The sequence below is a fragment of the Cariama cristata genome, unplaced genomic scaffold (assembly GCF_000690535.1).
Source record: "Cariama cristata isolate BGI_N322 unplaced genomic scaffold, ASM69053v1 scaffold15280, whole genome shotgun sequence".
NCBI lineage: Eukaryota > Metazoa > Chordata > Aves > Cariamiformes > Cariamidae > Cariama > Cariama cristata.
The window spans coordinates 44,123-64,954 of NW_009595399.1; the positions used below are offsets into that span (position 1 = coordinate 44,123).

Genomic DNA, 20,832 nt, shown 5'->3' on the forward strand with positions numbered 1-20,832 from the left:
TAAAAAATAAGAACACCACCAGTGACGTTACGTTACTCATGATAACACTGTTAGGAAAGCATTTCAGCAACAAAGTTTAAGGTTCCACTACTTGCTGGAAAGAGCTGAATTTTGACAATCTCTTTTCTGCTATTACAAGCCTGTCTGTGCCAAATGATTACATTACTAAACCAACCATCTAGAACATACAGTCTTTGATTTAGTTGTCAAATATATATTCTCCTAGGTATACCATAGAGTATTTTAAAGTCATGGTCACATATTCACACAAGTCAGGCCTAGTCATTATTGTGAACACTTAAGCTATTGCACACTCCCACTTTCTTAGAGTATCAAAATACCCCTGGCCACATATTCAATATTGATCAAATAATACAGAGATTATAATTTATAGACAAAACAGTACTGGTATAATTTGTTTATTGTACTGTGAGCATCAGTATATATTAGAGACAAAGAAAACATGACTTCCAGGACAAAGAAAAAACCTGGAGATTTAAAGTTTTACTCAGTATCAGCCATGGAGAACCTATAAATTATCTGCTGGAATGCTTTCAGCTCAAAAGCTTGGCTTCTATAATTACAGAACACTGAAGAATATAAGATGTTCTGGATCCCAAAAGCCACATACCTAAGGTTAAATTGTAAAAGACATTAGGTAAAATTTATAAACTTGTTTTCTTCTGGGACAGATTGATCTTATCTCCAAGACTCAGGGCCATTCCCTGTAAGGAAAAGAAAGAAGACATTCATGACACAGATACCTCAAAATAGCTTCATCTTCTCTATATTAAAATGGAAGTTCCATATACACAAATCTGTATATGATTTAGTGGCATGGAAATTAAAGTATTTCTAACTGTTCATTTATTTGCTTACGTTATCCTGCACATTTTCTTAACACTAGGTAAAGGCTAGATTTACATATATTATTGAAACAATGAGACTTAAATGAGCTAGCAACTGCTAAATCTGTTATCAATACAAAAGGCAGAAGAATAAAAAAATTTAAGTCTTTTGACCTCCCACCAATTGAAAGTACGTTGCCATTGGAGAAATTACAACTGTCAGTTCAGTTACTGAAATTCAACTGTTGAAAGTCTCAGTGCTGATACTAGCACTCAATGCACTAAAGCTACAGAAAATAATTTAATCACAGAATCCTATTAATATTGCAGAGAAACGTAAGAAATCCCAAAAGAAAAGGCATTAATAAATCCATGTAATCAATAGCAGAATGATTTCAAGATGAAATCAAGCTGGTATATGTAGCTGAATGAAGTCATATGTAAAAATGTCACTGTAAACAGTATCAAAAACATTTAATTTAAACCACTCCAAAATCCTTACAGTGACATAATATAAAACTAGACAGTTTCTTTGAATGTGAAAACTCTCAGGTAGTCAGTTACCATACACTGTTCAAAACACTTCTATTGGTACATTTTTTTTTTTATTACACAGTTCCGAATGTTGTACTTCTTTTAGTTGGGGAGTACAAGTTCTAAAATCCAAAGCAGACTCATAGATGTAGCAACAGAAAATAATTCGACTACAGGACTTTGGGTTTTGTTTTGTTGTTTTTAAAAAGAACCAGTGAACTGCAATTACATGCATAAAATTTCCTTCTTGTGTGAAACTGAAATGTGTAATTTAGTAGGAAACAGATCATGGAACCTTAGGGAGCATTTGCTCTTTATTTAAAAGCAAAGAAAATACAGAATCCTATTTGCAGCGCCACAGATGAAACAAGGAAATCTTGGCCCAAAGGCCTATTTTATGATAATACACTGGGAGAAAAGATCTATAACAAGATTTTAGAGTATGATTACAGCTAATTAGACAGACATTCTTTCCTCACAAAATCTGTATAAGATAGTTTTAAAACTAAGGCTAAAGTTCCTATATTCATCCTCCCTAGAAATTTTCCCATCTACCTACTACTAGAAACTAACATATATCCAAAAATTTGCAAGTTTTTAGAGCGCTTAGTACATTTTCTTAAAAACGACAAGGAGAAACAGAGCCCCAAATATAAGCCATATTACCTGACTCTTTGCACGGATTCGTATGTGACCAGTGACAGGTGCCTCTGGTCCAAGATGAATTGGCTTTTCAATGCTGACATTTGCAAGTGCATCTTCTCCAAATATGGAACGTGCATAAAGATTGGCTGCCATAAAGCCACAATAACCAGAAAGTGCCTACGGAAGACACATTTGAACCCTTTAGAAAGGCCAAAATCCTTTAAACACATTTTAATTCATCATAGGTTAGCTAGCCAGATATCAGTATATAACGTTTAAACTTCTTTCTTCACATACAACGTTTTGTAAAATGTGAGAATCATGCAACGAGAAACGGTGGTGGCCTTTTTCTAAAATTAATACTGGAAGATACGCAATCTACAATATTCATCAAGGTAAGGAAGGATGGCATTTTACGGTCTGATTTAATGAATAGCAAAAGAGTAAAGAAGCTAAACAGTAGCAATAGCTACTATACCTAGTTTGGCTACTACACATATTAGCTAATAGGTATTACACATATTATATATCTTAATAACAAATAGCGATTCTATATATTTATTCTGCTTTACAACAAAAAGGCTAAACTAGCAAAAGATAAATTTTGACAGAGAAGGAAGGAACTTGGAGCTACTGAAAAACCTTCATAAAGGTTCTTACTACAGCTTAGCTACTACGAATTAAAACAGACATTCCAACTGGGCAAGAAATAGCTAAAGTGATTAAGCAGCACAGAATTTTGATAACATTAATTTGTTTTTACTCACTTCAGAAGACTCATTTAAAAACTTTGAAGTATATGTACTATTTCATATTGTAAGCAAGCATCTCTAATAATATTCATAACAATTGCTAAACAAATTAAACAATAAAGCACACAAACTAAAAAGAGTGTCTAAAAGTCTCCAAGCAAATAGCTCACCTTCTCTGGAGTCAGGCATTTCATATTGGTCGACTTCAGTATGTGCTGTAAGTATTCATTTAGATCAACGATATTTGTATTCACTGTAACCTTCAAGGGAAAAAAGGGCAATTACTTTAATTAGCACCTCAGGCATTTCTGAAACCGTCTCTTCTTCAGAGCTCTATTTCTCCTTGAGGATCACCATGTTCAGTAAGCAAGCTGCACTTGCCATTATGTGGTGGCATTATTTGAAGTCTTCACCTCCTGCCATCCACTTGTTAAAAAAATTACAATTTCATGTTATTACCATGGTTTACTAAAATGTATTAGGTGAATATGATACTCTGCTGAACACGTAGACTCTCTACAGCAAATAGTGGACTTCTTGTCTGAATACAGTTTACACATTGCCAGAACAAGTGGTATCTAGTCCAAAAGCTTGCTTTTAACCAATGATAAAAATTACTTTAATCTTTCCCTTCTTCCAACAAAGCTCTCTGGGTTGCCTTGGCTTCCTCATATTGAATATTGTGGGTCTTGTTTAAATAGTTTTCTAACACACCTTTTAGGAGTAGTTTACAAATTGCTAAGGCTTCACATATCACATATTAAAATTTATTGTTCACAAGTTCCCTCTGAGACACTTAAATCTAGTCTCAAGTGAATACACATAAACACATGTAGCAAACAGGTCTACAGTTTGTGTAAAGTATCTTCCATTCTGTTTTAATGTTTCTACTCTATTCTAATATTATGTTGCTCTGTTGTATGATATCATCTCCCTTAAATCCTTTTTTAACAGGTCTGTAACTAACAGTTTGGGCACCCTCTAATATTAACTGTACCCACCATTTTGTTGGTCTTATGTAGCATCCATAACTGTATGCTACAACTGCATTGCAAAGTTACAAAGTGAAAGATTTCCCTGCCCACAGCAGGGGGGCTGGACTAAACGACCTCTAAAAGGTCCCTTAAAACCCTAACGATTCTACGATTAAATAAAATAAAATATCAACATAACTCACAACTGGAGAGGCTAAGCAGTACGAATGATTCTGCAGTCTCAGTGTAAACTTATACTTGTTGCTATCTCACCTTTTAGCCGAACTACATAGCAATCACCCATCAATTTGGACACCTTCCATACAGAAGGTAAGGCTCAATGCACAGACCTCTTTTGTAAGAAAAAAACCTAGTTATTGCATCACTAAGCTTGTGAAACAGGTAACATAGCAATAAGAGAGTAAGTACTTGTGGTCAACATCCAATGCAGATGTTGAATGAGGTTTATATCACAAGAGATAATGTTGGTGTAATGAGCTGATGTAGAACAAGAGAGAGAATTATACCTCATCAGCAAAAAAACCAAGTAACATATGAAAAATAAAACTAACTTTGTTTTCCCACTCAAATTCTGCCCACATCTGTCTGAACTCCGCATCTGTACAAGAAGCAGGCTGGATGTAATCCATGATGTCAATGTGAATATCGCTGAGAACCACACAGTTTCTGTCGCTGGCTGCTCCAGAGACATCATACACTGCAATATAAAACACAAACCACCTTAATGTTTAAAAAAGTGAATTTCCACTATCTAGGAGTGCTTAGTTACCACCTGCCAGTTAACAACAGTCAACACTTGCTCAGTCTCATTGCTGACCTCTGTTCTCTTCAAGTGCCTTACCCAGTTGCCACAGAACTTTGAGTTAAGTGTATTGGTCTTTCAGGCAAGGCTGCCTAGCTCATTTCAAATTCAGACTTGCGTTCAAGTATAACGCTGACAATCATTCTAAAGGTAGCATGTTTTACTATAATTTTAAGTAAAAGCGTTACCAATTTTTTAGAAATCATCACAAAATATTCATAAATTGCAGACCATCTAATTTCCTCCCCCAGTATGAAGTGTTTTAATTATTTTTGAGCTCATTAAGCAGTTAAGAAATGCTACATATTAAAGTTAATTTTGCACAATTAATTGTTTACTTACCAATATTACCAAAAATTATTCCATTTTCTGTTGAAGCGACTTTGACATTAGCTTTAATGTTTGCAAAATCATGTGGAGCAAGTGTCAGAGGAGATGGTTTTTCCACAAGTTTCAAGTCACCTGTGTAAAGAAATTGGGAGATGGAGATCAAGGAACATTTAGCAGTACACAGTGAATTTAGCTTTTGTAACAACATTTTTTTATTTTCTTGTCATTCAATTCTAACGTTTACACAGTTGCGCTACACAGTTGTCTACACAGTTGTGGTTTTGTTTTGGGTTTTTGGGTTGGTTGGTTTGTTTCTAGTTTGTTTTTTTGTTCGTTTGGGTTTTTTGGTTTTTGGTTTTGTTTGGGGTTTTTTTTGTTTGTTTTTTTTTTTTTTTTTTTTTACAGTTTGCTACCTGCAAGACAAAGTAATTTACATTACATTAAAAATTTCAGTTAAAATATTAGTGTATTCACCCAAACCCCACTGAAAACAAATGCAAATACTGACTTAAGTGGGCCTCGCATTGAGTCTAGTATTAAATTTTTAACAATCAGGAAATGGTTAATTCTACCTTGTATTTTAATCACTGACAACATCATAATTCCTAACCCTACAGTCAAGTGTCTCTAAATCAAAGTTCAACATCCAGTATCACATGCACTAAGTTATTTATAAACAGGTCAAAGTATCACATTGATTTTGAATATAATTGCTCCCAGGAAACAGTAAGAGATGTATTTTTCCTAATCCTTTATCAAGCAATTCTAAGATACTGCTTAGTTCTATCAAAATGTGCAATTTGAGAACACAGCATGAACAGCATCAGCTCTACACACAGGAGTGATGCATCAACTCAGTTTTTGCAATGTATCTGAAGACACCAGCTGGGAAATACAGAATTCCATTTTACTGAACTGATAAATAGAAAAATACAACCCATTAATATATTCATTTTATCTCCATCATTAGTCCGATCAAATGATTTACAAAGATTAGGAGGAAGGTTATGTCCCTCCAGTCATATTTACATTTAATTAAAAGTATGTAACATGCATTCTTCTAGTACGTTGTAAACACATTTCATCTCCTGACTGCCAGAACAGAAGACAATTAATGGGAAACTGGTTACTGTTCTTGGATTATCTGTTCCAATCACTCCCCTAAAAGAAGTTAATGAAGCCTCAGTATTGTTCAAGCAAGCCTCTGGTACAGCTATTGGTACAGAGAATGGTGTCAGCTGAGTAAGTGCAATATTTAAGTACTTCAGGCTGACTGCAAGAACCACCTAGGGCAGATGGCTTTCCGTTGCCTGACATTTGCTCCATACCAGTTTGGATTTTGTCCTCTTGCTCTACGGTAACAGCACAATGGGGAATAAGTGTATCAAAAAAACTGTCCATATTTCAGGAAAAAGGGAGAAGGGGAAGGGGAATGCTATTTTTCTAGTGAAAAAAAGCATGAAAAAAAATTCAAAATCTGACTACAGTGTATATGGTCAGATAGCATTGTCAGTACCAGTAGATACAAGTCTTCCATCTTCTGGAAGAAAAATACATTTTTAAAGGCATTCAAAAACATCCTTCCAAAATGGCAACTAGCTAGCAATCTGCAAGTATTTAGAAGTGTTTCAGAAACCCCTTACAACTGGGTGCCAATGCCCAGCACCTCAGTTCGTTTCCACCAGTACTCCTTACCTAGCGTGGCTAGTTCTAGTGTGCAGTTCTGCAGAGTATCACTGGTCTGGTTGACCACAAGCACATCCAACACAATGTCATACTGATTGACATGGACATATGCTTCTGCATAGACAGGGTCTGAGAAACCTGTCAGTTGAGTAACCTGTGGAAGACAAAAGTTTAAGGCATTTTTCTTCTCATAAACCAGTTTAAAACCAGGAATCATGTCAAACAATGACAAAAAAAATAAGAATGGAGTACAATTAAATCCATTACTTTTTAATATGAGCCTCCAAATCAAGAAGGCGTGCAAAGAGCTTTTAATTTCACATAACTAACTTACTAGTAAGCAAAAAAAAAAAAATTGAAAAAAAAAACCTGCAAAAAATCATCACAAGTTTTGTCTAGAAAACAGCATTTAAAGAAGTTGTGATGTTTAGGAAATCTAATGTTCATGTGTAAGTCTTCCAAAATAAACAGATTTCATTGATTTATAGCTAAACACACAGTGACTGTCTGTATTATTCATACCAATAAATTTTAACTGTATCCTTCCTTCACAGGTCCTTTTGCATACACACTACAACTATAAAATCTTTCCAGATGAAGTGTATTCTGAACTGAATTCACTTAAGTTCCTAAAATATGGACTGTAATGCCATTTATTCTCAAAAACATCAGCAGGGCAAAGAAATGCTGATTTAAAATGAAAAGGTAACTTTGAACAGTAAAAAGAATTCTGACTTTTAAAGAATCAAAGTCTGTGTTTTTAACTCTTAACTAATGAATGAATCCAGAGACAACTTCTCTTTGGACTTTCTCTGCAGGTCCTGGTAACCAGCAGCAAAAAAAGGTATAAAGAGTAAAACAATGATGCACTGCACTTGGCAATAGGGTTTGGTAGCCAAAGAAAGGGGTTCTTAGTCACTTGTGGCATCCTTGCGCTCTTCCCTGTGAACGTTACTGGGCTCTTTGGACCAGCAAACAATTTCTTCTCCACACCAATCAGCTCAGTACTCTCCAAGTCTCCTCCTTATTCCTCCTCTCCCATGTGAAGAAGGTAACAACTTTAAGCACAATGGCTTTTCTCTTTCTCCTGATCCTAACCAGGAAATACCTGGGTCTTTCCAATCAACCAGCATAGCCTGGTTCATCAGTTCCAGCCTGCAATTCCCAAAGCTGATCCTGTGCATAAGCAGCACAAAGGGCATATAATCAAAACACTGACTTTCACATTACCTTATTAAGTTTGGACGCAAGAGGATCAGCAGCCTCTTTCCTCTGTGTGTTTCCCATTGCTGCAAGAAGGCTAAGCTGAAACTGGTCTTCTTTTGAGCTCATTTCATTTTTAGCAGTAAGCTGCATGAAGGAAATGGGATCATCTGGTTGAACTGTCACATTCCTTTTCTCAGATTCTTTCTGCAGGAAGAGAAATATTCAAGAATTCACAATTAACTCCATTCCTTAGCACAGAAGTAGAGTCAAATAATGGTTGATTTACACAGAGTCAAATGGTGACATTTCTGGGGTCAGCTTGGATGTGAACATCCGTAAAATACTCCATGTGTTTATGGTTACACACTTGTAATAGCTCACCTTCTGGGAAAGTTTCTCCTCTTCCAGCTTAGCTGACAGCATATGAGAGAGGGACTGTCTGCATTCTTTGTTGAAAATATCATTCATGAGAGGAGAACATTCTGACAAAACTTTCAGACACAAGGAAATACGATCCACATCGTCATCTGTAATTGGCTTCTTGGGAAGAGAAGACTTTCCCAAATGGAGAATAGTGGCCATAAGCAGCATAGCTTCAGCAATAAAGGACTGAGAAGGAGGACAAAGGAAAGAGAATGGAAGGAGGTTACTGCAATTTACACAGCTTTACAGAAATGTTTTGCTCTGTCTTATTTACAAAAAGATGCACATTAATCAAATCATAAAATCTCTGAACAGATTTTTTTTTTTTTTTTTTAGTACTTGTTATCTAGAAACCAAGCAGTATGATGTAAAGACTGTCTAGACAGAGTGGCTGGAAAGCAGTAGGCCCTCTTTGTGACCCAAATTATCATATTATCCAATCACATAACTGGCACTTCACTTTGGACTTAACCCATTTTGCCTCTGTTTAAAAGAAAAGAGGTAACAACCAGCTGTTCTTCGCAACTACACTGAAAACACAATAGATGACTTACATTTTGTTTCTTCTTTTCCTGAACTAGTGACACATATCGTAAAGCAATCTTAGTTAAAGTTGTAGCAAGGGAAGCTGCAACAAAGAAATCGCCATCAAGCAGGAATCCTCGTAAGGGAGGTCTGCAAAGACAAATGCTAATCAGAAAACTAGTTTGGGATGTCACTCTTTAGCCTACTTATCTTCATACCTTAACACCCATACTGTACAAACAACAAAAGTCTGAAAGGTCTCAGAAGTCATTTTGGCTTTTTTCCCTCTAGAAGTAACTTTCCAGATAAGGAGATATTCACAAGTCCCATAGCCATTTCCACAAAGAATAGGGAGTGAAGTGAAAAGTGTAATGTATAGTAATTTCCTTGTAGCTCTGAGATGATAACGACTAGTCAAAATGACGTAGCCTATCTGCAGTAATTAAGGAAATATAGCAATTGTTCTAGCTACCAATAAAATAAACAATAGCAAGTATTTAACAGTGCAAGGTGATATTAAGGAAAAAAAAGTTTTAATAGAAAGGCAACATCTCTGTATCCAATTAAAATTGTGAGGAGACTATATGTATAAATTACGAAGAATCAACTAGAATTTAGGATACCATAACTAATAATGTCCTTTTTGATATGCAGTAAGCTTTGATTACAAATCCTAAGCAATTAGACAACTTCCTACCAGACACCATCTACTTGGGATAATACCTTAAAACAGGTACCTCTACTAAATTCTGTGGAGAACACCACTTAAATAAATTAAAAAAAAAAAAAAAAAAAAGAAAGAAAAAATTAATCAAGTCACTCCCAGCCTACTATGAAATCTTAAATACCTTTCCTCTTCCTTTTTGGCAGGTCGGGAACTACTGAGAGCACTCTGTGTTGCGTAAGTGCCCATCTCTGTCACCAGTTTTTGGGCTGGACCCACAGACACCTCCTCTTCAGGTTTTAGCTCACCAGCTTCTTTCTTGATTTCAGATTCTACTATTGGGATCTAGAAACGAACAGGAAACAATTGTTACAATTAATATAAAGAAGATATTTTTGTTCTCCAGAAGGTTTTAATAAAAAAACCTTAACAATGCAGATAATTTTTAAGTAAAAGGTCAGTTACAGTGCAACAGTTTTGCAAGAATCTGAGGAGACAGGCGGATGATGAAATAGGTACAGAAGCCTCCTACCCATGCAATGAAGCTCACATTGCACAGATTGTCCGAGATCCCTCTCAGAACAACCCAGACTTAAAGCACTCTTCCTTTGTTAGTGGATATAATTAAATCATACCTTAAAGCTGCCATAATTTTCTGAAATATGGAATTTCTCATCTCCCCTCTTAATAGATATAATTTATTCTCAGTATAGGCTCACTTCAGGTATGTTACTTCAAAAAAAATAATAATGAATGCAAAACCCTAACTAGTTTTTACTTTAGATTTCTTGTGCACACACCATTACATATCACAAGTGCTCAAAACCCTGTTGCATCTTACTTGATTTTTTTAAAGCATCTTTTCCTTAGAAAACACACTGCGTGATAGGTAAGTAAAACCACAAAGAGCTAGTCTAATAAAGTAAACACACCTCCCCAAGTGACCTGCGAACTTCCGTCATTACACTTTGTATATCTTCCTTTGTGCTGCAATATTCTCCAAGGATCCATAAAGCTCCTCGATAAATCCTAAGACAAGAACAGTAACTTAAGTCATTCTTCCATGATATACTCAAACTAGCATCAACGGAAGTGATTTATGGTCAGGTGGTAAAAGCCAGCCTCAATAAATTCAAAAGGATGCGACTGACAGAAAGCAAGTTTGATCAAAAGCAATCATCCTATCAGCCTTAGTAAACTAAGGAACAATTGTATCAATGAGATATATTCTCTGCTACAAATTTATTCCCATCTGTTAATCCTGATATTCACAAAATTAAACTGCATTATAATCACAATGAAATAATTCTACTGTATGTGAATAAAGTCAGCTGTAATTTCTCCAGTTATTTTTCCTTCATAGAGGAGAAAATGAAAACCAAGAACACGAATAAAGATAGGGAAGAATAAAGCAAAGCTTCAGAAGGTTTTTTTTCCCCGCACTTAACATGATGACAATGGAGATAGGATTCAAAGTTTCCCATGTATTGGCAGAATAGCAGAGTGGTGTCTTGATACAGAGAAGTCATCATAGGACTTAACCTTTGCAGATCCATCAGAAACTCAAGTTTTTAAGGCCCTTAAAGGTACTAAAGAAGCTTTGCAAATTGCAAAGCCCAGTCTATGTTAGACTGGGTTTTCTAATAAATGTGCACTAAGTATTTCCAGTTGCCTAAAAGTGAAAATTCCTGCTGCAATAATCCCTTAGTAACTCTGTTTTAACAAATGTATCCCTTTAGAGTTGGCCTTCATCAACAATGCTATCTTCTAGCACGTGGAAATACAATTATCAATTGCATCATAAAAGTGAAATTTGAATTTACTTTCTTCATTCAATGCAACAAGCACCCAATATATTTTTTGTACAAGTAGACAAGAAGGAAGGTGTACCTAGAAATCATCTATCCGCAAAATATCTTAGTTTCAGTTATTCTTCTTTGTGTGTGGGTTGAAAGGATTTTGGTACATATTTAATGACAACATACATTCAATGCAAGTGAGCCACAGGGTGCTCCAATGTCTGTTTTGATATCATATTTTGGACTCACTTGACAGATTTAATAGCATGAAAGACTTCAAGCATCTTCTCAACAATAAGAGGCCTGAGGTTATCAAATCGCTGGATCGCTTCCCGCACAAACTCCAAGACATCAGCAGCTGCCGCTTCATTATTATCACTAAGGAACTCCATCAGCTAGCACAAAAGAGTGAACGTGAACACAAACAGGATCACGGCTAAGTTTGTACAATAGTATTTTCCTTCTACATTCAGAAAAACAAAACTGCCTATCTATGTCCCTTTAAACAGAGCTGAAGTCAAATACCCTTAAGTACATTCCAAACAATTACCAATTATCATAATCCCAAAATTGTTTTTCTGATGATACAAATTATTTCACTTTTAAGTAAAGGTACTCTTGCACCTCATGTTCTTCAAAAATATTTAAAAATGAAATCTCAGAAGACAAATAACTACAGCATCAGAAGTCCTGTATTTCTTTGGGGATTAAAAATAGTATTGCTTTGTGTGAGGCCACTATTAGAAACACCTCAGCTTCAGTTATTCTTCAGGTCTTGGGTATAGCTAAAATACTATCTAATGACAATATAATTAAACATTTGCATACCACTGGAATAACATTTGCAGCCATATCTGGAAACCGAACACTACAGGAATGCAGCGTACGAACAAGCAGCTGCCTATACTTGTCTGTATCTTCATGCTCTGTCACATTATTAGTTTTAATCACTTCCTTCTTCAGAACAATCACAAGCTGCAGAAAAGATGAAATAAAATTGAAGAAAGTCCCATATTTTTTATGAGAATAAAAAACAGCGTAATGAAACAAAAGTAACATATATTTTACCTCCTCCACATTTCTTGAAGAGACAAGATCCAGAGCCAATTGAAGGGTTTTTTTGCGCACTTCTAGATCTGGGGTACTCAACACTCTGAGGATGTCCATAACTAAATCCTGAAACAATAACAAAATGGTACATATTTTGTGGCTTTAAATTACTTCTTTTTCATACAATTCTAATTTTCAGTCCTCAAGGATTTTCAAAGACTTTTTGGATACATAATACATATCTACTGACAAACAAGCAAGACATCCTGGGCATTAGGAACTTCACAGTGTTCGTTTAACACATTCTGCATTTACATTGAAGTCTCCCATGCAAGCTATGTCATTAAGTCTTACAATCAAGACAGCATTTGCCATCGCTAATTCTTATGCAGACAATAAAAGCAGCAATCCAGAAACAGAGAAGTCTGTCCAATACGTTCTTACCAAAAACATATCAACAGAAGATTTAAACTTCAGAAGTCACATATGCAAAAATGTACAACACCCAAAAATTTCATTTAGGAAAGAAAAGCCTTCAATAAGCTTGCAGGAAAAGAGACAGCTCACATACCTGTAACACTCGCTCATGGGAGGGATGCTCCTTTAATTCAATCAATCGATCCAAAACAATCAGTTTCACGTTATTATCACTTTCTTTAATAATCAAATCTATGTAGCATTGTGCAGCTGCCTAAAATTAAAAAGATCAAAAACATTTTTTAAGTAATAATAAGAGGAGAAATTGCCACATTTCTGAGAGAAATTCAGGAAAACGCATCTTCTACATTACTACTAAAGCAACTACTCAAAGAGTTGGCACAGAAATGAACCTGAGAACAGATTTTAAAACTTTCTGGTCCACTGTAAAAATGGATTCCACCACTGTGTTACAAAAATTACACAGCAAGGCTCACAATGGCATCAGCTTACAAAACATAGACTTTATTTCAAATTTGAAGAAAGTCATAAAGAGATAAATTTCCTGGCATGCTTTGGGTCAGCTTTTAAGTACACAACAGGACATGAAAACTAATTTAAAATAGTTGCCACTGTTAGCCTATCGAGATATGGTTTTAATGACAGCTTCTATGTAAAGTATTCCTACTCAACAGAAATGATTAGGCTAGAGCAAGAACATTGGAATTAATACTCCTCCTGATCTTCTGAAACTACTATTTACAATGATTTTACTCTAAATCTAGACTTGCATATTCTATTTTTGGAATTTCCATACAAGTTCAAAACTTCTGTGTGATCTCAAATAATCAGCTATACAAACATAAATCTAGGAACCCAAGGTCAATCCACAATCAATGTAAATCTTCACTGCTTTATGCTACTACCCTGGTCTGAAAAGAGTAACATTTATGAGTGAAGTCATTCAATCTCCGCAAATCTTCAGCTTTAGTCTGCTTTGCTAAGTATGCTAAGATTGTAGGTTGGCACCAACTATTGCACAACAGCTTGCACAGTACTCAAGCTTGTCCCCTATCAAAGTTATCTGAAGTCCACTAGCTGCAGGTCTGGAGAATACAGTCTCAGCCTTTTTTTTTGTGAACCAATTTTAAGCGCTATTTTAAGACAATGTTTCACATGTGGAGTGTTAAACAACCCATATTACATTGTGCTTTCAAAGTATCAATGCACAGCATACAGTATTGATGTCAGTACACTATAAGCTACTGAAACATCTGAAAACATCACTTTCATACCTTGATTGCTGTTGGTGCGCTGGAGAGTGTGACTAGAGTACCTGCAGCTTCATACTTCACTGCAGGACTTGAGGACTGCAGTAAGTTGTAGATGCAGCGAATAAATCGAGCTCTCTCTGATGGATTTGCATGGCAGACCTAGATAAGAACAATGCACAGTTGGCACATAAAGAAAAAAGAAAATCGCAACCTTATAGCTCAATTGCTCCATTATCTTACAACAATGAAAAAATCAAGCAAAAGGTGACAACCTTTTCTGGGGATAGGAAGCATCATTCACTGTTGTAAAAAACTAATTACAAAAGCTATTAAAAAACTATTACTGACCATTCTATGCAACGCCAGAAGGTCTTAAAATCTCAGACCAAAAGGAAAGGCATAGCCTCTACCAGCTTCTCGAGCAAATGCCCTGCTCACGTCCATGAAGAACAGTCTGATACTACACAGTCCACATCACAGCAAATTGGGTGAGACATATTGTTCTATCCTGTGCACTCTTGGGCAGTTTATTGTTTCAAGAGTCAAATCTTATTCAGCTCTACTAAACAATGACATATTCCTGACATGGACTAAATGCCTTTTCCGGCAATGTTCTATCCCTTTTAAAAAGCAGCCTAATATAATCTAACATGTATATTTATTTTAAATGTGCCACAACACTTCCCTTTTACCTTATAAATTAGTTCAACAATAACCAACTGCAGTATGTCACCAAATGTCTGGACTTGGTCAATACAGGTACTCAGATAATCCAAAGCTCGATCCTATACAAATGAAAAATAAATTATTCTGAGTTTGCTCACTCAACTGTATTTTAATTCAAAACACGTTTTAAAAATCAGAATACAAAGCAGCATATATTCAACCCTTCAACTGGAGATTTAAAACAATTTATGAAAACATTGTAAAGCTGAAAAGCAAGTTAATCTATTCTGTCTATAGATGGCAGAGAGAGACATCATTAACGGTAATCAAGCACAAAAGGCAATTGTCTGTAGAGCAAGTAATCCAAAACCCTAAACAGAAATTGCCATTTCTTTCTCATGTGACTACAAAAGCTATAAAACAGTAGGTAATGGAGCACTTCTCAGTTTTCTTAAGCTCACTTGGCAAAACTAATTACAGTTTTCAGCACCAACATATGCCTTCACCAAATACAGTAATTCTCCTTTAAAATGAAGGCAGCGCTACTGACCAACTTTTTCAGATACCAAGTATTCCACAAATGGGTTAACACTACCATATATGTTTTTTAATGAATATAAACAGTTTATACTACCCATAAACTACTGGTTAGTTACCCAACACATTTTCAAGTATATAAAGCAAACGCGTTTGAGGACAAGTATCCTTACCTGATCTGCATGAATTAGCATCATAAATGCATTTCTTTTGCAGCTTGCATCTTTCTCATTCACCAAGAAATCATGGATCAATTCAGGAGCATCAGGTATAAGGTGTTCAAAATTTCTTTAAAAAAAAAAGTCATAATTAAAAGAACTACTGGTAAGGAGTAGAACCTAAGGCCTAAGTGCATATCCTAAAGACTAGCGTTTAGAAAAACTCAAAAAGCATAGACTGATGATACATAGTTTCTGTGTAGCTATTTGAAATTGTGAACAGATTCAAGGAACAAACAATTCTTGAAAGCTATCACAAGAGCTAAGACTTTACCCCAACAATGATTTCTGTTTAATAGTAACATTAAGCCACACTGTTGAGGTAACAACTGCGATAATGTTTAGTATATAACTGCAGTACATGAAGAATGTCTTGTTTCAAATAAACTTATATATGCATATTCCTGCAAGGATTCTTCTGTATTTATGGTTGTGGACAATAGTTAGTATTAATAATGTTTAAATCATTAAGAATCATTGCCCACACAAATTAATCTGCAATATAAGGACCTCAGTCATACTTGAGAAAGCAGCAGCAGCACCTTTTGTTTATCCAAAGAAGTCCATTAGATAGAGGAGAAAAAACAAACAAACAAGAAAAACCCCAAACACCACACCAGCGATTGGTAAAATGTTTATGAGATCTCAAAAATGACCCAGATCACTGAAGCTAGCCTTTGTCTTCAGCATCCACGACTTTAAACAGTTTCTGGCATTTACCTGTAAATTGTGTAAATTGCAAGAACTGCATTTCTGCGCACATAGCTGTGCCGATGTTCTAGACATGCACGAATGGCTGGCATCAAAGGCTCCAACAGTTCTGCTTCTTTCAGCTTACAAAGAAAACGGAGTGTAGATCCTCGGATAAATTCATTTGGGTGCTGAAGATCCTAAAATCAACAAGAAACATATTTGAAATGCCAGACTCTTCAGCCCAATTGTTAAGCTCAGATGAACGCACCTGGTAGCCTTCTCCTGCACTCAGCTTTCCCATGGTACAAGTTCCCAACATCCACAACAACACTTCACTGTCTTCTCATGAAATACCTTCTTAAAACACTGCTGCCCCACAATATTTAAAAACACGTAATTCTGTGTAGTAAAACTTACAAAGCCTGTGGGTGTTTTTTTTTTTCTGAAATGTACGTGTGAAAGCTCACCCTGCAGGCATTCCTTCACACTGGATACTAACCTCTAGTGTCTATTAGTTCATCTGCTTCCGACCCATTCCCAAAGAAGTTGAAGGACCTTATTATCTTTGTGAAGGAGCCGTCCCAAATATACCACGACGAAGTTAGTCCAAAAATAGTGTCCTTTTATGACCCATGGCTTGTCCCAAGACACTATGAAGATGGTAATTAGGTTACTCCTCATCTTTGAGGTACACTGACTTGGAAACGAAAAGCACTAAATTTTTGTTAAGTTGCAATAGTAAAAGAGCACATAAAAATTCCTTGGTAGTACGTCTGCTGGTTATCTACAATCATCCAGCTCTGAAGCACTGAGACATAACCATTAGGAAGGAAATGCTGAGCATAAACCATTTTTATATTTATTAAACAACACAAACTGATATACTTTCTATAAAGATCCAGTATAGGAACATAAGCAATGAAATAAACAATGGGCTACCTTTCTGTATGCATCGCATACAAGGATCATTTCCTGCAAAAGCCTGCCATCAGGAGTGGTCTTTGGCACTATCTCCCAAAAGACAAGCAGCAGTTTTTTGATGGTATGATCTTGGAGAGGCAGTACAAAACGTATGATGGTCATCAGAAGCCCAGGTAGTTTTTCACCATTCAGAATCATAATGATTACTTTCTTCAAGGCCTCCGTCTTCAACTTGACATCTCCTTTTTCTAGATGAGGTGGAAATGAAATCAGGAAGGCTAACATGTCACAGTTAGTTTAAGAGGAATACTGATCTTCAGTGTCAGAAGACACAAACCCCCTCTGAAGGAGTGCAATATAGCATATCTATAAAATTCACACTCTTACTTCTACTAAAACAATAAAGAGGAAGCAAGAGATATTTAAAGAATAAGCACAGAGTTCAGATTTAATTCTGGGATCAACACACTGGCATTAACTGAGTTCAACAAATTTCACAACTGTTTCAAAGCTTAAATTTAAACAGTCTTTTATACCAGGATACTATAATGCACTCTGATGTCATACATATACTAAATACTAACACTGCCATTTCTGACAGCAAGATACGGCAGTGCATTGAACAAGTGAAAAGACAACTTGTTGCTTATCATTACATTACTTGCATCTGCCTTGGCCCAAACATGTATGACTTCAAATGGGAGGGCAGAAAAAGTTTTCAAATTTCAGCACAGACTGGGGGCAGGGAACCAAAACACATAAGGTAAATGTCATGAAGTTTCTCAAAACACAGCAAACAGAAGAATGTACACATTTCAAAAATCAACAGAACAAAATAAACATCAAATTGACCTGTTTGAGTTTATAGGATGCAAACAATATTCTAGGAAAGGCTCAATGATAGAATGCAAGAATAAACCAGGTAAGATGGAGTATCCTTCAAATCGTTGTCCATTACTTGCCTAGGTCATTTTTTAAGCTGATTTCAGAAGGTGGTTCTGAATCCATCGGAACATTGATTAACGTGTAACACACGTTCTCTGCAGCAGTCATGGTTCTTGGTTACAAAAGTTTTCTCAATGGAAGAATTATTTTGACACAAGTATCAGACAACCTAAAAAACAAGCAAATAAAATCTGTTAACTTTGGGATGGCTTTATTAACAAACAACACAAAAATGTTTCTGCAACTGACTTAAGGATCTGAAGGGATTGATGGGTTTCTTGAGAAGCCACATTCAAAAGCCGCCTCAATTTCCTGCTACACTAAAATATTCCTGTCAGTACCAAAAAATGAAGAGCATGAAGTTTCCCAAAGACAAAAAAAAAAGGTAAATGAAAGAAATCTTTCCAATACTTAGGGCACAGGCAGAGATAACAGAAGTGTACGGGCACCTGACTGCAGCTGAATGGGTGCAGCAGCTTTTCTGTCATCTACTCACTCCCTGATCCTGGCTATGCATTCCCACCACCTTCCCCGCAGTCCTGTGCCCCTCCAGGTGAACTGACCCAAACTGCAGAATCAGCTGAAAACCATCACAGCAAAAAAAAAAAAAAAAAAGGAAGAGTTTTTGACTTGTTTAACAAGTTGAATCAACCTATGAAGGAAACTTTGAAGATGAGCACGAGATCCAACAGAGCAGAAACCAAGGATGGGACAAAAGACAACTTTTACCTGCCAAGGATCATCAGAGCAGCTCAACTCTACTGTCCAACTGCTCCACTAGACTCTAATGAGGAGAGTAAGTATTTTTATGGTGAAAAAGTATAAGCAGGTTACTAATCTATCAAAGCTGCTGTCTCGCTGACAGTTCAGGTAACAAAAGTAGCAATTAAGCTCAATCCTCATTCTCATGTTTGTTTCTTCCTTATATAATAGACATCTAGGGTCAAATCAAACTTTTTAATCCATTTTTTAAGTAATGAAAAAAGCTCAAGCGTGAGCTTACTCAGTTAATGCTATGATATCATACCGACAAGCAGAGTAAAGAAAACTGTTACTTTTTATTACATGAGCAATTCTGTATTTTCTACAGAAAATGTGTCCAAAGATTTACAGAAAAATTACTTTCTCTGTGCTTTTATTGCTATTAATTTTCTGGAAGTCTTAGATTGAGTTTAACAAATCATTAAAACAAGGAAGATGCCCTTTCTCTTTAAATTACAATACTACACATCAGTCAAATACTGTATAAAAGCACACTTGTTTTATATAATTATTATTATTAACAAATAGAGCCAACAGAACTGAACAAAATGATCCTCATGAAAGGTAGTGATTTACATAGAGATGAAAACACTACACTCTCCACCTCAGGGCTATGCTTTCACTGTAGATCACTTTTCCTCCAAGTTCAATGATCCTGAGCAGGGCCACACCTCTGTGACATAAAGCTTTCAATAACATGCCAGTTTAAGAAGTTACTGTCTGGGGACGCCAGCTCCTACCCCACATCACCTCTGTCATCTGTGCAGACAACTTTTGAGATGCAAACCCTGTAAACTCTCCATTCCCACCTTATTTTTGAAGCTGTAAGAAAACCAAACAAAATCCAACAGACCAAACACCCATTCCCAGCCTGGTTAAACGCATCACCCCACAAATAGCTCTGAGGAAAGACAGAGAAGGTGGGATATGGAGTTGCAGGGTTTGAATGAACACTTAAGGCACTACACAAGCTGGTGCTGGGTCCAAAGTCCTTTTTCTCTTCAAATGGGCACCTGGAGAACCTCAGGCTGAACAGTGAGCAGGGAAGTCATGCTAACTTGGGCTGCAGCTTCTTTCTACACAAGAAAACAACACAAGTAAACCAGTACCACAACTACTACCCAAAAAAATAACTGCAATACAAATTTTTTTTAAAAATGCCTTTCTGTTATGAATCCTGTATTTTTAAGGATTAGATCCTTCAAGCTCATTGTTTACCAATATCTACATAAATGACTCCTGCTTATTTTTAGAAATACAACTTTTTCCTTTCCTCAGCTGCAGCTTTTTGCATACTTTTTCCATATTGTTACCCAGAACTCCTGCCTCAAAGCCCTGCAGCTAGCACTTTCATCTCCAAAACGATTTACACAGACCATAAAGCAGTTCTTTGCAAAAAGTAGACCACATATCTTTACTCATACAAAGATCTCAACTGGAGAAATTCTCTCAAAAAAATCACAGCCAAAGAGGTCTCTGAAGCATGAAAACGTGGGGTGTATTTTAGGCTCTGAAAAGTAGCAGTGAAAAACAACTCTCCTAAAATGCAGAGCTGGGAGACTTGGCAGGGAGAACCACCACCAAGCCTTGAAATCACAGTTCAATCTTACAGACAATCCCCACAGACCCAGAAGTAGGTGCTACTCTACTCCTCCAGCAATCTCTGCGTACCTCTACAAGGAAACTGAAACTTCTACAATTTACACAACACAGGAAGACAAAAAGCCACACCTGCTCTCCAGCTACATCCTTGGGGAGCCTTATGAACTGGGGCACCTTACGAACCAAAACCCTGAGAAAGCAGCATTTTGTTGATGCCCGACCTACAATATATTAACGTAAAAACGCTTATTAAAAAAACCCGAGTAAATTTATAGCCAGTTTGGGGAAATTTCTCTCTTAATTTTCCAGGCGACTACTTTTTGTTCAAAAGGCCCGGCATTTTTAGCCCCGAGTCAAAACTTATATTTAGATGCCACCGTTTCCTGCCATTCCGCCGAATAAATTCAGACACCTACAAGCCCGCGGCCCCTCTCCGGGAGGCCGCGCCACAAAACCGCCCAAAACCGCGAGGCGGCCCTAAGCCCCCGCAGGCCCATGGCCCCCTCGTCAGCGGTGCTGGGGCTCCCCTGAGGGAGCC

General features: G+C 36.5%; 1 protein-coding gene across 1 annotated transcript; it reads right to left on the reverse strand.

The window, feature by feature from the left end:
- Window positions 1-405: 405 nt before the first annotated feature.
- COPB1 (coatomer protein complex, subunit beta 1) lies at window positions 406-20,770 on the reverse strand. Its single transcript, XM_009701997.1, has 22 exons — window positions 20,760-20,770; window positions 17,948-18,099; window positions 17,004-17,233; window positions 16,092-16,261; window positions 15,327-15,441; window positions 14,643-14,735; window positions 13,972-14,109; window positions 12,831-12,950; window positions 12,278-12,385; window positions 12,038-12,184; window positions 11,459-11,604; window positions 10,343-10,439; window positions 9,595-9,755; window positions 8,776-8,896; window positions 8,180-8,407; window positions 7,823-8,002; window positions 6,602-6,746; window positions 4,919-5,038; window positions 4,326-4,471; window positions 2,950-3,039; window positions 2,049-2,204; window positions 406-725 (listed from the first exon to the last, which is right to left on the reverse strand). Exons 2-22 carry the CDS (start codon window positions 18,036-18,038, stop codon window positions 666-668), a joined length of 2,862 nt encoding a protein of 953 aa, XP_009700299.1. The 5' UTR covers window positions 18,039-18,099; window positions 20,760-20,770; the 3' UTR covers window positions 406-665.
- Window positions 20,771-20,832: the final 62 nt, after the last annotated feature.